We start from the raw sequence: 15,558 nt of genomic DNA on the forward strand, positions 1-15,558 counted from the left end.
ATAACATATGACGTTGAATAATTCTTTAGCTGCATTAATCTAACCATCATCTTCATTTGATGCCAAGGTTATGAATACGTGGATCTTTATCTCCAAATCCCCACACGTCTTTGTGGGCTGGTGTTTAAGCAGAGGCACAAATCTGACTGTTCCTATAGGCAGGAAAGTGGCCATTTACGTGCTACATAACTGGAGTTTTATTCCCGGGAAAAGCAATATTTTACTGTTCGTCACAACATTAGCGGATGTTGGACCCATGTAGGTTTTTGGAATGTGAAGCCAACCATTCACTTATATTTATAATCGAAATCTATAGGGTGCATTGAGCTGTATTTCTGCTTTACCTACACCTAGTGGATCAAGAGCAGGGGCAATTTTACCTTTACGTTGCTGAAGGCACGATTATCGTTCTTAATCCAGTTTTATTCTCTTGCATTATTCTGATACACTGTACGTGAAAGACGAATGCAATTTCAATGATACGTATCTGACAGGCTTACCAAATGTCTCTAGATTGCGTCACAAATGGTAGGGCAGCTATGGACATTTAGCTGCTCAGATAAGTGTGGAAATTCGTTGTAGAGAGCAGTGTTTCCACCCATTTATCTCGAAAATAAAAATGTGTGGCCAAAATATACTCCAACACACAAAACCAAAAATACCATTACATGTCTCATACCGGTGAGAGTGTATATAGGCCTAAATATTTCGTGTGAATTTAATTTATTGTCTACGAATATAGGTTAGAATATAGAATATTTCCAAGTTTACATTTTATCTGGTTTGAATTATTTTAAAATCTGAAATGCACTTCGGAATTTCTCAGAGCATTATTAACAATAAAAAGAGAAAGATCAGCATCAAAAAAGCTTTATTAAGAACCAGACAATGAAGCAACAATACACTAAATAACAATGGTTTATAGTATACGCAGAATTATTTATTAACAACAAAAATCCCACAAATAAGCGAATATAGTACACGTTATCCTTTCTTCTTCTTCTTCTACTTCTTCTTCTTCTTTTTCTTCTATCTAGGACTGATTTCATGGATGCAAAGCCTTCATATTTGTTTCATTCTAAATTACGTCAGGCCCATCAAATTAATAGCAGATTTTATCTTCCCAAACAAGTAACCGCTTTATTGTTAATTAGGAAAACTATGCCAGACAGTTTCGTGCTAGCCGATTATGAAAATTTTTATTTAAATGCAATATTTAATTCGCCCTGTTGTTTCGGGTTGGTCCCTGTGGGTGTCCTATGATGACCTTTCCTTGTCTCTGTCAATCCTAGGCAAGTCTAAAATCCGCCCTACTGGTTGAAATACCCAGAGGGCGAAGTTCGTTCCTGTCAGTGACAGGGTCGCCTCGGCCGCGCTTTACCCCCGGGAAAGGACCCCAGTACCCATTGGATAGGAGGCTGAGTGGGCCCCAGAACCGGTCTGGACGCAGAGGCTAGAGGAAAAATCCTCTGCCTCCGTCTGGGATCGAGCCGCAGTCGTCCGGTCCGTAGCCAATCACTATACTGACTGCGAGAAAAAATTCTCCCCTAGCTGAGAATTTAATTTTGGTCGTCCATCTCCTAGCCTAATCATAACATTGACTAAGCTGTCATGGCTGTGGATATAATTTATATTTATATATGTCCAAAGTTGATAAGTGAATTAATCCTTCATCCATCATTCGCGTATGTTGTAATATGGACAATTGATGAAAAGCAGTTTTTAAGTTGTTTATATATTATTTTTCTTTAATATAGTGCAGCTTACTATTTGTATATTTAATGACAGAAATTAAGCGAATTCAAATATCATGAACGTATGTGATGTTCATATTGGCGTTCAAATGTTTTCCGTTGATGGCACTGGCTTACCCTGCCATCTGTAGAGAATTGTTATGATATCGACCATTAGTTGTCATTATCACTGTATGTAACACGTGTTTCGTGAAAAGGGTTTAATGATATCACGTTTTTAAATCATGCAAACAAAAGAATGTAAACAAAAATAAAATACATTTGTGTTGTTAAAAAAAGGTTTTGTGATATTTTATGATTTGCTTTTGGATAGCAGCCAACAAATATACGAGATACTGTAATGGGAAGTTTGACCTTGGCGACCGAGCTCAACATTAGGTAAGTATTGATGTTTGTTTCACAATGTATGTAGACTACGTATTAAATGCAGTTCCTAGCCCGTTATGAAAACAATGTTCCGTTGCTAATATGGAACTATATATGTTACTATTTTGACAGATATAAACAAATATACCTTATTGAACTTATTTTGAATAATCCCATGGAACCTTCTACTACTACTTATAAAACTCAAAAAAATATTTCCACAGATGTTATTCTTACTGCTTGTAGTGTAATTTAATTCTTCTAAAGGCCATATCACAACCATTTAACAAACATCCACTCATGTTTGCAGTTGTGTGATTGGTTAGAATATGCTGACCTTGTACTTTAGTGTACAGTAACATGTGTTCAAACTTATAACCTTCCATGCCATGTGGATATTTGTGTAAAACCAGCTGTAATAGGGGTTGACATATCCTGAATAAACTGCTATTCTCATATTTAATGTTGCATCACTTACTACATTTTTTAAGTATCTATTTACTGAATTTTGGACGAGAATATTCAAGTACCCAGAAATTACGATAACTCTCTGCTTCCTTCTCATTTTTACTTTTACCATCTTTTTTTCCAACTATCGCTTCTGAACGAGATATTGCATCTTTTTTTTGTAAAATTTTGCTGATTGTTTCATATATACCACCATCTTCTTCTTCATTTTTAGTTTCTATATTGTCTTTGTGTTCTGTATTGTATTTAGGTTGTTCCATATTTTGTGAGTTATGATCTAGTGTTGCAGGCTTTGTTTGCAACGTTTCATGTGATTTTTTTTCATTCTCATTTTGTTCGCTGCTTAAGACTGATTCCTCATAATCGGTCTCTTGTTCTTCATCTTTATTCTTCTCCTCACCTTCTGTTTCTGCTTCATCATGCAATTCTGTACTTTCTGGGGTTCCAGTAATACTGTATCTGAGTGATTGGTCACTTCTTGGAGAGGAACTGGATGTGTCTGAGTGGGGAATAGAACTGGGGGGAATTCCTCTCTCTTCATTAGATACAATTAGAGGTTTAATTTGTTCTATTTCATCATTGTCATTCAGTCTGTGGCCTAGTCTGTGAGTTTCATCAACATAATCACTGTTCTGTAATGCTCTTTTGTTTTCAGTTTGTTTCCCTAGTGTGTGACTTGCATTTATTTTAGATGCCAGGTCACTTTGTTTATTATCTTGAATGGATTCTTCTTGATTACTGCTATTCTGTAGTAAAAGATGATTGGCTCTTGTACCATGACTATCATTTTTTCTTCTAGGACCATGCCTTGAGGTGTCTTGACCTTGTTTGTGACTGGGATCAGTACTCATTATAGCTCTACTTCTCACATGACCATCTCTCACTTCTAGATCACTGTAATTTTGCCTATCTTGAACAAATGCTGAAGTAAGTTTAAGGTTTTTTATCACATCTTCTGAAAGCCCATTACCACTGTCCTTAGATATATTATGTGGTGCTTTGTATGTCATAGACATTGTATTTTCTCCCAGTTTCCTGTCACGTCTGATGGGATCTGTTTGTTTACTAGCTTTATGCTGGGGTTTTGTTCTGTTATGGTCATATCTGACATTTCTGGAAGTGGAAACCTTCCTCCTAACCTCACTTTCTTGACTTGGTTCCTCATTTATCATCTGATGCACTCGATATGTTTCTGTGCTTTCACTGCCCGTGGGTATTGACTGTGTCACTGTTTTTTCATGATTTATGGATTCTTCTTCTTGATTCTTTGGATTCAGTGTTGTATGGATTCCTTCGTGGCTGTCATCCAACTGAAGGAACTCAATATTTTCAGCATTGCTACCAGACTGAATTTGTTTAGAGTTATCTTCAGTTAATTTCTTGTGATTATCAACACTGCGAGGCACACGCATTGTTTCTAATAATGAGAAACTGGGAATTATTTTGGTCACGTAGTCATTTGATAAGCTGCTTGATTCATGAGCGTGACTGTCAGATGTCTTTCTTTGCTTTTGTTCATCTTGTGGTTTATTGATGTCTGTTTCTTCTTCATTGGAAACTTCCCATTTCAGTGTTTTACCTTCATCATCATTGTTTGTGTTTAAAGTTTTGTTTTTGACATTAGTTATGATGACTGTTTCATCCACACTGTTATCTTCCACTGTTTTCTGACTTGGTGCTGCTATCACTTGTTCTTCATAACTGTGGACCTCAATACTTTGAACAACATCTGGATTTGGAGGAGATGCAGGATGAAAGTTGCAGTTCTGGTCTGCAGTATTTATGTTAAATGTTTGCTGCGATAGTCGCTTGTGTTGTTCAGGTTGCTGCAGTGTGGGATAAGCTTGAACAATGTTTTCAGATTGTTTCTGGAAAAAAAGCAGAAGTTTGGTGGGAGAGAAAACATTCTTAACGACAAATAGTTTTATGTAAGTTGTATTAAATATGCAAAATACGTAAATACCTATGCCATAAACACAAGATTTAATTGGTTTATGGTTTTCATATGTAATTCTGTTCACTTGCAAGCTTCCCCCCACCCAATAAAAATGCTTTCTCCACCACACTGGGGATGCTTCAACTATTCTTATAAATGTGCTTGAGAATTACAGCAAAAATTGGAATTATGTTAATGGATAAATGAAAAGGGCTTAAAATTTGCAAAATGTTTGACCCATTCAGCATAAAAATATTTGACGTATTTAATTTCATCAATATAACTGTAGATATTTGTCTAAAAATAATGTAATTATCTCAGACTATCATGTCAGCAAAACTGGCATAAATAACTGGTCACTCTATTTTAAAGATTTGCCATTTGTTTTGTTTTAATTATTCTGCAGTCTTATAATAAATGGTGTTCAGGAAATGGGAGTGGAAGGAGGGTAGTAGGAAAATCGACACTTCAAGCAGAGTGCAGGCAAAGTGGAATGATTAGTGTATTTACTAGGCCCACTTATTGATTATCATTAAAATACGAATATATGAGATCTTATATTTAGGTCATCTGTTTAATTTTGTAGGCTTATATACACTTGTCTTATAATAAATATTATACTCAACTATGTTTGTACAAATAACTTTAATTTCTCTACATCTACAGTTTTACAACAATTTACATCTCACAAAGCCTGATTCACATGGTACAATATTAATGACACCAAACCACCATATAACTAACTGGAAGCTATGGAATTGTACCTAGTGAATAGGGCTTTATGTTGCATGTATTCTCTTAGATTTTAACATAAAAATAATCTGTAGTGCTCGTCACGATGGCTTGTAATATATTTTGTCTTAGGAATAATGGTTTGAATTGTGGACACTAGTTGAACATATCCTCTACAAATACTTGCGTGATACGTTATGGGGAACAGTAAAGTTCTTAATTGATTAAGGACATAAAAAAAATATCTCTTTAGTGTGTGAAATGGAAAATTATTCTATTGAAATTTTTTAGGGTATTTTTGAATGTAATGAATAGTATGCAGATGGGACCATATCTTTACAATTATATTATGTGGACGTATAATTTTAGGTTCCTTTTAACCCCTTTTGTGCTGGTTTGTGTTTAAAGAAATTGTTTTATTTTTCCATTGTAACATATTTTTTGTTGTTAAAAAGTTGTAGATTCTTAAGAATTTACTGCTGAAGAGGTGGCAGGGCACATTTCTCCCACTGATCTTTAAAATAGGTCAAAATGTCAATACTTATAAGTAAGGTATTATTATAATTTTATGAAATAATCATTACAAGTTAAACCAGCAGGTCCTCTTATTGTAGTATATATTTTGCGATGAGCAATTTTGTTGTTGATTGGCAATAGAAGTGGAGGTATGATTGTAATCGTTTGTAGATATATAGTATGGCAGATGTGAGTGCTCTCAAAGATGCACGTGATCAATTTGAGCTTTATTTACAAGAATTTTCATTGTATTTGAGAATCATGGCATCTTTATAAATGGTATATGTAACACATAAGTATAATAAATTAACTTATACCCACCATGTGAATTGTGAGTGCAAAAAGTTAAGAAGTGATAGTTACAAGCAGGTTGAAAAGAGATGAAGCATTGAAGAATTTCAAGTAACACTTACAGTGTTTGGGAAGTATGAAATACATCATTTGTTCGTCATCAGTCAGTATTTACGAGGTTGTGGTATTAACGAAATATTTTGCATTTAAAAATATAAATACTTTTTTTAGCTATTAAAATTAAATGTGTATAAAGGAAATGAATTTATTTTTATTTTCTTGTGTAGGATTATTGAAAGATTATATTACAGCACTGTACAAAACATTTGCACCTTTAGTATATAACATACTGTTCCGTGTGGCAGAGCTGCTTAGTCTTTATAGCGGAAGGATTCCAGATCCTGAACTTTATATCAATATTAAACAACCTGAACTTCAGTTAATTGAAAGAATGAGAAATATTTTGAAATATGATCCCCAAAACCCAATTATTAGTTTTTTTTTAACCATACTAGTGGTAATTATTGAGAATAAAATCTGTTGAGAAAAGTAAATAGGTAAGACAGGACAGTTTTATGCGTATACTCCGTCAGTTTGTATGTAGTATTACTAGCTGACTGTAGGAAATGTGAATGAGCCGGGATAGCTCAGTCAGTATAGTGGCTGGACGACCGGGGTTCGATCCCCGACGGGGGGAGAGGATTTTTCCTCTAGCCTCTGCGTCCAGACCGGCTCTGGGGCCCACCCAGCTTCCTCTACAATGGGTACCGGGGTCCTTTCCCGGGGGTAAAGTCGGCCGGGGCGTGATGCTGACCACTCACCCCCATCTAGTGCCGAGGTCAAGGAAGAGAGGAGCTATACCTCCACTCACCCCAAACGCCTGTATGGCACGTAGTAGGACAAACTTTACTTTACTTTGTAGGAAACGTGATTAAAGGCTTCAAAAGTAGTTTGGGAAATTTGTTTAGTTGAAAACAGAAGTTCTGTGTCTGGAAGAGATTAATGCAAAACGTATATGGGTCTAATGCAGGCATGGCATGATGCAGTTATGTGTATTTACAAGCAAGGAAATGAAGGGAGGTGCTACGGGGGGGGGGGGGGGGGGATGTTCCACTCCTTTACTTAATACAGGAATTTACTGGAAGTCATATCTGGTTAGATGTTTTTCAACGTACTGTTTAAATTATAATGGTGCAAAAATAGATTTGTGCTATTTAGATTAATCGCTGTTTTATAGTCAAATAATCAAATTAATTGATCAGGTGAGAGTCTATTCATACATACTTATATACACAAAGCGACAACTGACATACGGTATATATCATGGTTTTTGAATACAAGTTTAAATTAATGGATACTTTCTTTCTCATTCTGTGTTGTTTGTGACATAAAGATATTGGGTTTTTAGTCATACTAAAGCTGAGTAACAGCCTTTGCTGTGTCATGTTTGGATTTAGGCTACTCCAGAAGTTTGTAATTATTTAGAATGGTTGGTATTTAACAATTTATAATTTGATATACTTTAATTTATCTTTGTATTTAAGAAAGTTTCCAGAGGATTCACTGTTATTTGACTTGACCTGACACAGTGTATGTTTACATGTGATACCAAGGGAATGCCTTCGATTGAAACCATCTGATTTGTCTCTAATTTTGTAGTATGGCAGTGGACTCTTGTAATTTCCTGACCAAAATATCAGGTGTTGTCACTCAATTGTTTCTGTATAATACAAGACTTTATTTTCTACTTTTTTCACGTTATTTTATGGTGTGTTTAACTACGTTGTGGGCAGCTCGGGTTTGATTCCTGGTTAGATGACTTTTTGTAATCAACATGTCTGTAATGGTTTTGGAGAACACGCATTTATTTTGTTTCTTCCCGTATTCACATTCAAGAATGAGAGAGAGAGAGAGAGGTTTATTTCTCAATGCAAGGAACTGAAAGGAAATAATTCCGTTTCTAGACATCTACAGGATGGGTTCAGTTTTTCAAGAAAAACGTAAAATTTGATGGGAGCATATGACAAAATATATTGGCAGTAAGAACAACGCAACTTTTGAAGATACACTTAGAGCTGATGAATTATTTTAAAAAACGGACAGTTACAATAATTCCAAATCACCTCACTGGGAATCAAATCTCAGCCATCCACACTGGAGACAAATTAACCACCAATTAAACTGTAGTGAAGAATGGAAGGGTGCATACTTCTATGAAACTAGTGAGTGAAGTTGAAAATAAAACTGTGTATTGCAAAGAAATACTGGAGATTCAACACTTAATATTTTAACCAGGAAGTCAGAGGAGGGTCTGCTGCTATACTGCAAAACAGGAGGGTTTTAATCTTCTTGGTGTCTTTGTAAGTAATTACTAGTATATACACTTTTAAGTTTTGTTTCGCTTGTAAAAACAACTTGCTGCACTGTGCTATATACACATACACATCCTGTTACCCAATACCAAATGTTACACACAAAAGCACTCTGCACCATTACACCATCTTGAGTGTAGAAATGTACATTGTGAAGAGGAGCCATGTCCACTGTTGTGTGCGTGATCTACTTCTTGCCAATGTGGTCGAAGACGGAAGCTAAATTACTCACAAACGGTGTTGCTCCAGGAACAGTCGCCTGTACACCAAAATCTGCCCACTTAGTGAGGTCTATACCTGGAATTACCCCACTTCGACATGGAACTCTTGGGTTTCTGTAGCAAAAGAAATCTTAATGTTTGTAACAGTGTACAGTAGTGCAACCAGACGTTAGTGGTGGGTGGACAAAATATTTTATTTACAATTTTTGAAGTGATTACAATTTAAATTAAAATTATCTGAGAACAGAGTGCTTAAGAATTTTTACTGTTCACTGGCAGCCTTTAATCTTTCTGCTTCCTGTTAAAATCTGTATAAAAACATAGTTTTTCCATTTGTTTATATCAGGGCTGTGGAGATGGAGTCGGAAGAAATTTTAGGTGGAGTCGGAGTCGGTAAAAATGTACCGACTCCGACCTCGATATCTTAAGAACAATTTCTATACCGTGTGAGTCGCCGGCGGCCTCACGCTATGGAGATTCAATGACGCGTTGAGTCACATGGTGTGGGAATAATGCTCTGTAACTTTGGCTCCGGTATTTAGTAATACAAACTGTCTACAAATCAACCGATTTCTGCAATAGCCATTAGACGTATATTTAAATATAGGTTATAATTCTAAAAAGTAGGCTGATGATTCACGTGGTGGTGATGAAATATCTTATGGTGCCATTTACCATTTTAGTAGGTTTACTATTATTAATACGTATTGAGCTTTCATAAAGGAGTCGGTGTCGGAGTCGGGATCTCTGACTGTAAGGGAGACAAAATGCTGATGATAATATTTTTAGTTAAGAGAGAGGAACTATAGGAAGATACAGAAAATTACATAACAGGGAATTTCATAATTTGTACTATTCATCAAATAATATCACAGTGATTAAATTAAGGGTGCAGTGGATGGGGCATGTAGTGTGCATAGGGGAGTAATTGCTGCAGACAGGTATAAGATTTGAGGTTTGCATGTGTTGAAAATGTTGATTCTAATCTTCTGTCTTGTGTGTGTGTTTTGAGCGCTGGTAACCACCTCTAAGATCACGCAGTATCACACACAACCCAGAAGATCACGACTGACAATGAACACAAATTTTTAGTTGGAATGTTTGGAGTGAAGAGGGCACTTGGGAAACTTAAGCATAGACTGGAGATAAAGATGACAAAATATAGCCAGCAGTGTCTAGCTTTGTGGAATTTAACCACATATGGAGAAATGTTGAAAACAAAATGAACAGAATGTCTTGCCGGAAGTTCTAAAGGCTGACAGATTGTTATGGTACTTACATCTCATGGTCTGGCAATACCATTGGATACACTTGAATGGTATCGATTAGGTCAGTGTTATCACAGATAACTCGTGATAGCTTTGCTTTCCTGATCTCTTGGAGTTGCTCTGAAAAATGAGAAAGTTTAATATTGTATACAGTGCCTTAATAGAAATAAGGTTAGGGGAAGAATAAAACCTGCAAGTGCTTGTTGTTATGCAGTTCAGTATCTGTTAGCATCGCATAACACTAAAGATGAAGATGAAACATAAACTTGCCGTTTGTTTAGTTTGGTTTTAGGCATGATCTGTTATGTTGAAGAAGAACATAATTTACAATTGTTATAAAACAAGGTGCTAGGTAAAATATTTGGACCTAACAAAGATGAAATAAGTGAATTTAGAATATTACATATGAGGAAATTTGTGATTTAAACAGGTCTCTCAGTAATGAAAGGTACTGAAATAAAGAGGAGTAATATGGGCTGGACATGTAGCTTACCTGGTGTAAATGACGAAGGCTGGTTGCCTAGCTCATACCAGAACCTGTCCCCACGTCTGGAGTAGCTGAACTGTGTGGCAATAATGCAGGCAAATGTTGGTCCAACCATGCTGCCTGGCAGTGGTCTTTCAGAGACTCCACCAGACCAAAGGTCAACATCAGAGGGGTGCCTGTAGATGAAAGAACGTGTGTCTTAAAAATAGGCTGATAAATGCTTGTGCTGTGCCGGTTGCATGAAATACGTCAATGTTATTTCTCTTAGCATTTTATCACATTACTTACTCGTAAATTGAAGCGTATCTCCTGATGGTTTCATTTGACATTGATCCAAAAAGCTCATCAAAAGAGTGGGCATCAGGAAGTCCACAGAATTTTCTGAAATAACAAAGGAAAAAGTGTTTTTGACTATTTTATATATACGTTACACCATTAATCGTTAGACTGGATCCGGCATCTGAAACGGCACGCTGCTCACTTAGACCCGCCACGGTAACTGGTAATTCACGGCCCGCTTTTCCGCTGTACTTAACGTACCTTGTTTTATAGAGGAGTCCCGAAGTGACTACCCTCTGCTTCTAAGCATGCCTCATATCATGAAGAATAATTCCTAGACTCACGTTGAAGTTGCAGTACGGGAAAAGCGGAAATTTCATGCCTAATATTGTCTTGAAGTTGTTCCAAAGAATGCGTATTGTTCACATACACTTTTTCTTTCACCGTGATCGACAAATGTCACAACGATTTAAATCGGGTGATAATGTTCGGAATTGATTGTTTCGTACAAAAACACGTGCCGAATTACCCTCCGCGCTCCAATTGCACACAAACCCCAACTTTTAAATCATGCAATAGCACTTCATGAACAACATGAGGATTTTATGTGCTCCAGTATCTTTTATTTTAGTTGTTTACGTAAGCACTTGAAGTGAACCACGCCAAGGGTTAATAATTAATCCAGTTGGAGTATTATATTTGACAAAATGCTCTTCAGATATCAGTGTTAAGAACACGTTGGTATGTTTAATTCTCACCTGAATTCCATGTATCCTGGCAGGCCAAATTCACGACCCCTCTGCATGTTAAAGGACGCCAAGTCCATACCAAAGCGTGCTCCTGGTTTCTTGAATAAGTGATTTGTTACCTGAAATCATGTTATTAATAATTTAACAAACTAATCACTCGGTATATCATATTGTGTGTCTCATAAACGTTTTGACCGTTGAACCCTTTTAGTATTGAGATACCCTTACAGACACCCCTTCCCCAAAATTGTGGCAAAATAAGGCCATAAAATGTAACAGATCTATTATAAGTCAGGAATGCAATTGTTTATTCAAGTAAGATCATTATGATACATCAAAGGCTGCAGGTTCAGGACTTTTTTGTCTGCTTTTTACAGTTTAATAAACTCGAAGTTGATATCATGATTATCTCTGAATAATTAGCTTATTGAGGATACATAATTTTAATTGATAAATGAATCATCATAAGGTCACAGTAATTATAAAGTATATACATCATTTTGGCTTCAATATCATGTTAGTAATTTATAAAATTACTTAAATTAATGGTTCCGTTTGAAATTTTGTGCCCTAATTGAACCAAATAATTGGAGAACTGTAGAGTATTTAATCCAGTGGTTCAGTAGTCTGAACACATAGGTTAGGTTCACTTACTTCCTGAGTGACAGAATCGTCCATTGCTTGTGCAACCTGGTTCATGAGCCCCATGAAATACTCGTCAAGAACACCAGCACGGTACAGGTCGTAAGGTTGTCTGATCAAGTCAGAAAGTCTGCGAGATGCTGAACAATAACAAATATATTTTTGTATAATAGCAGAATAAAAGTTACTGCAGATAGAAAATTAAATGTTCTTCTCACACAATTTAAACACTACACATTTTTCAAATACATTCTTGTAATTTTATATCTCTTAATGGTTCTGACGTTTAGTTACTGCAGATACAGATCTGATGTTGAAATAGTTAAAGTCAATATATGACATTACATCAAAGCATAAATTATTTTATTCGTATTTAATTAAATATATATTTCATCAAGAAATGTTTCGGATACAAGTTTTAGGTCTTAATGACATGTGTTCCCAAATGGTGTGTCATTCACACCGAGTTTCGTTAAAATGAGTCACTTTTAAAAATCATTAGCGATAATGAAATTATACTAAAAATTGTGGATTCTGAAATTGACCACTGCTTTCAAACTGTTCACTTTAAGTAACATTTGACGTACCGATAAACTTGTGTGCTTTGCTCCATCGCTCGATGGCTGTAGGCAGGAGAGAGTGCCCAAATCGGAAAGCAGCAGCAGCAAATGCGTCAATTACATTGGGGTTGACATTAGGATCGTATCCATCCCAGTATCCCTGAAGATAACACCAAGCAACAAAGATAGCAGCATCTACATTGTGAAAGCTGTATAAGATTATTTTCTTTTGAACTTTTCCCCAGAAACAATTGTGTCATATTTTAACAAGGCAAGAATGAGGCGAACATTTGACAACCGAAGTCAGGATGGCCAACAATCCATAGCTAAGATTCGGTCCCAAGATCAATCAAACATTTAGCAAGATATCTAATCATTAACCCATAATGAAGATGGCTGCCTTCTGGGTTTTAGCGCCATGTAGTCTGATAGAAGTTTACCAACATTTCAGAGGTGCTTGCTGCCTCCGTCATCAGGGTGTTGATTGCCCTGATGATGGAGGCAGCATACCTCTGAAACGCTGATAAAGTTTTACCTGACTACATGACACTGTAACCCAGAAGGCAGCCATCTTGATCATGGGTTAATGATTCATTCTCACTGCTGTGAGAACCTCAGATCGTATGATTCCATGATGTTTGTGACAGACAGTTGAACTGCTTTGTTGTAAATTTGATGGTTTTATGAGCAAATTGATTTTGTATACTAAATGTAATTAATACTTGTATTTCTATTTAGGTGGATATTAATTTGTGCAAAAATTCTGTTTCACGTGTCGACAGATTTCATCTAAAATTATTATCAGAGTTGTTACTCGACCTCTTTCTGCGTAAGGAGTCCAAACTTTTCCATGACCTCTTTGCCAAGGATGATTGGAAGGAATTCGTTGAAGGTTATATGTTGAATCTCTGCAATAACAATGCGCCGGGCTTCCTACAACATACACGAAACAGCCCCAAAGTATAAGAATAAAGAAAGTTATGCAAAACATAAACATGCTAATATTGTCTTATAATAGCTTTGACTGTGTCAGGAATTACCTGGTACAGTGTTTCATCATCCCAATGAGAATTGATTTGAGACAGTGCATGGGCAATACGATTGTGTTCTCTTGCCATCAGGGTGTGCATGCATGTCAGCACCAGTTGCTCATTCACTCTGATCTCACCTGAAACATTTAAACAAATTGTCAGTGAATGTATGTCTTTTAACTTATACTAATGTCATACTATCTTATCTACTGTAAGTACATTTGTAAAGTAAGGAATTTAAAGGACAGGATTCATAACATAAGGACTTTCCTAACTCAGTGTTAACCTTACCTTCATGTGTTGACAGTTGTGCCAGACCAATGCAGTTTAGTCAGTCTTAAACCAATTAATCTACCAACCACAAAATTATCACGAAACCTATTTTAACTTTCATTCTGTGACATTACACAGCTGTCAAATTAGCCAACATCGTTCAAACTGACAGACATTCTGCATCCTTAAAAACATACTAATGGGTTAAACACCGCATATATATATTTTTTTATAATTACAGTACTTACCTCCTTCAAAACAGTACATAGATCTGTTGGGTCGCGTACAGCCCTCATCAGGGATGTCCAGTTTAAGCGGCAGTAGGTCCTTTAAACCATATTCGGTAAATACGGGATTCATTCGCATCAGGCCACCATATCCTGCTCTCAGATGTCTGATACAGAGATTGTTACAAACATTAATTATGTGTAAAGTCCTGAATTATAATTGTCTTTACAGACAGTAAAAGGATTATTACGTCAGATTTTAGCAACAGTTAATTTATGTTAATACGTTAAATAATGTCATTGTAGCATTTATTTTCTTATTTTTAAACGTTCTAAATTTTATAACAGACTTATATAAATTTTTAATTTCCGTTTAAACCAGATTGACCCAGGTTAACCTGCCATCGGATAATAGGGAGACTGCTGTATAGTTAAGCAAACAAATATGAGCACAGAGGAGTCAAACATGCATTTATGTGAAAAGCGTATTTAAAAACAATACTTACTCTCTGCTGTCAGTGGAAACTAATAATTGTTTCCGTGTTGTTTAATAGTAATTGCTTAGGCAAAAAATATAAATTATAGGTATTTGAAAAGAAAGCACCCAGGAAAATATTTGGGCCTGAGATGTATGAAGTGGCAGATTAAGGACATGACAACAGAGTACTTAGTTATGTAGATAGTTATTTAGTATTATCAGGGCACTGAAATAAAAGGGATAATGATGTGTAGCGCATACTGCATAGTTTATATGGGAAGAGAACAAATGCAAACAAGGCGAAACAGTGACTCGAAAGACTAAGAAGGAGTTTGGGATTAGTGTTGTTAGTGTTATCTAATAGTTACTTAATTAGATAATTGTTGCAATGATATGATGAATAGGGATTGTAAATTAAATTCAAATGTTTAAAATGAGACACCTGCCTCCGTCCTATGTACACCTACCTGGCAAACTTTTCGGAAACTCCATAAACGGTGTTGCCATCTAAAACGCCCGTCAAAGTGTTGAATGGAGCTCTTGAACCTGAAATTCAAATATAATAGATTCGTGTTTATCTTCTTATTTCATATTGAATTTCTAACTCTTCTTCAGTACACTGAACTGGAGTTTTATTGTGACATGAAAGAAATTCCTCGGGACCAAGTCATTCCTGTTGTTACAGACTAGCAGGAGGGAGTGACTATTTTTCTGAATTTTAATTTGACTGTGAGTTGGTAAAGGCAAGAGTAATGACTTAATTTTATGATTGAGTCAACGAAATTTAGAACTCAAACAGAATACCCAGAAGGTTTAGAAGATGGTTGTCTTCTGGGTTGTTGCGCCGTATGATCTGTTGGAAGTTTACCGACGTTTCAGAGGCGCTATAAATCCTGATGATTGGGGCA

At 36.0% G+C, this 15,558-nt stretch overlaps 2 protein-coding genes across 2 annotated transcripts in view; one reads left to right on the forward strand and one right to left on the reverse strand.

Moving 5' to 3' along the window:
- Positions 1-1,901: 1,901 nt before the first annotated feature.
- Mcm3 (minichromosome maintenance 3) overlaps positions 1,902-15,558 on the forward strand; it is a 134,953-nt gene continuing 121,296 nt past the window's right edge. The window contains exon 1 of the mRNA XM_087350386.1: positions 1,902-2,132. The gene's annotated coding sequence lies outside the window, so the exon portion shown is untranslated. The remainder of the gene's footprint in view (positions 2,133-15,558) is intronic.
- Positions 5,071-15,558, reverse strand: part of cysu (peroxidase homolog) — a 52,131-nt gene continuing 41,643 nt past the window's right edge. The window contains exons 8-18 of the mRNA XM_087350387.1: positions 15,118-15,196; positions 14,194-14,339; positions 13,682-13,809; positions 13,461-13,574; positions 12,669-12,801; positions 12,094-12,221; positions 11,449-11,558; positions 10,700-10,792; positions 10,418-10,587; positions 9,936-10,044; positions 5,071-8,770 (exon numbers count right to left, since the gene is read on the reverse strand). Coding sequence (XP_087206513.1) covers positions 8,623-8,770; positions 9,936-10,044; positions 10,418-10,587; positions 10,700-10,792; positions 11,449-11,558; positions 12,094-12,221; positions 12,669-12,801; positions 13,461-13,574; positions 13,682-13,809; positions 14,194-14,339; positions 15,118-15,196 — 1,358 coding nt within the window. The 3' untranslated portion in view covers positions 5,071-8,622. The remainder of the gene's footprint in view (positions 8,771-9,935; positions 10,045-10,417; positions 10,588-10,699; positions 10,793-11,448; positions 11,559-12,093; positions 12,222-12,668; positions 12,802-13,460; positions 13,575-13,681; positions 13,810-14,193; positions 14,340-15,117; positions 15,197-15,558) is intronic.

Source organism: Zootermopsis nevadensis, unplaced genomic scaffold, assembly GCF_977971745.1.
Source record: "Zootermopsis nevadensis isolate Lab colony 2312 unplaced genomic scaffold, Znev_1.0 Znev_ptg000017l, whole genome shotgun sequence".
Classification (NCBI taxonomy): Eukaryota; Metazoa; Arthropoda; class Insecta; order Blattodea; family Termopsidae; genus Zootermopsis; species Zootermopsis nevadensis.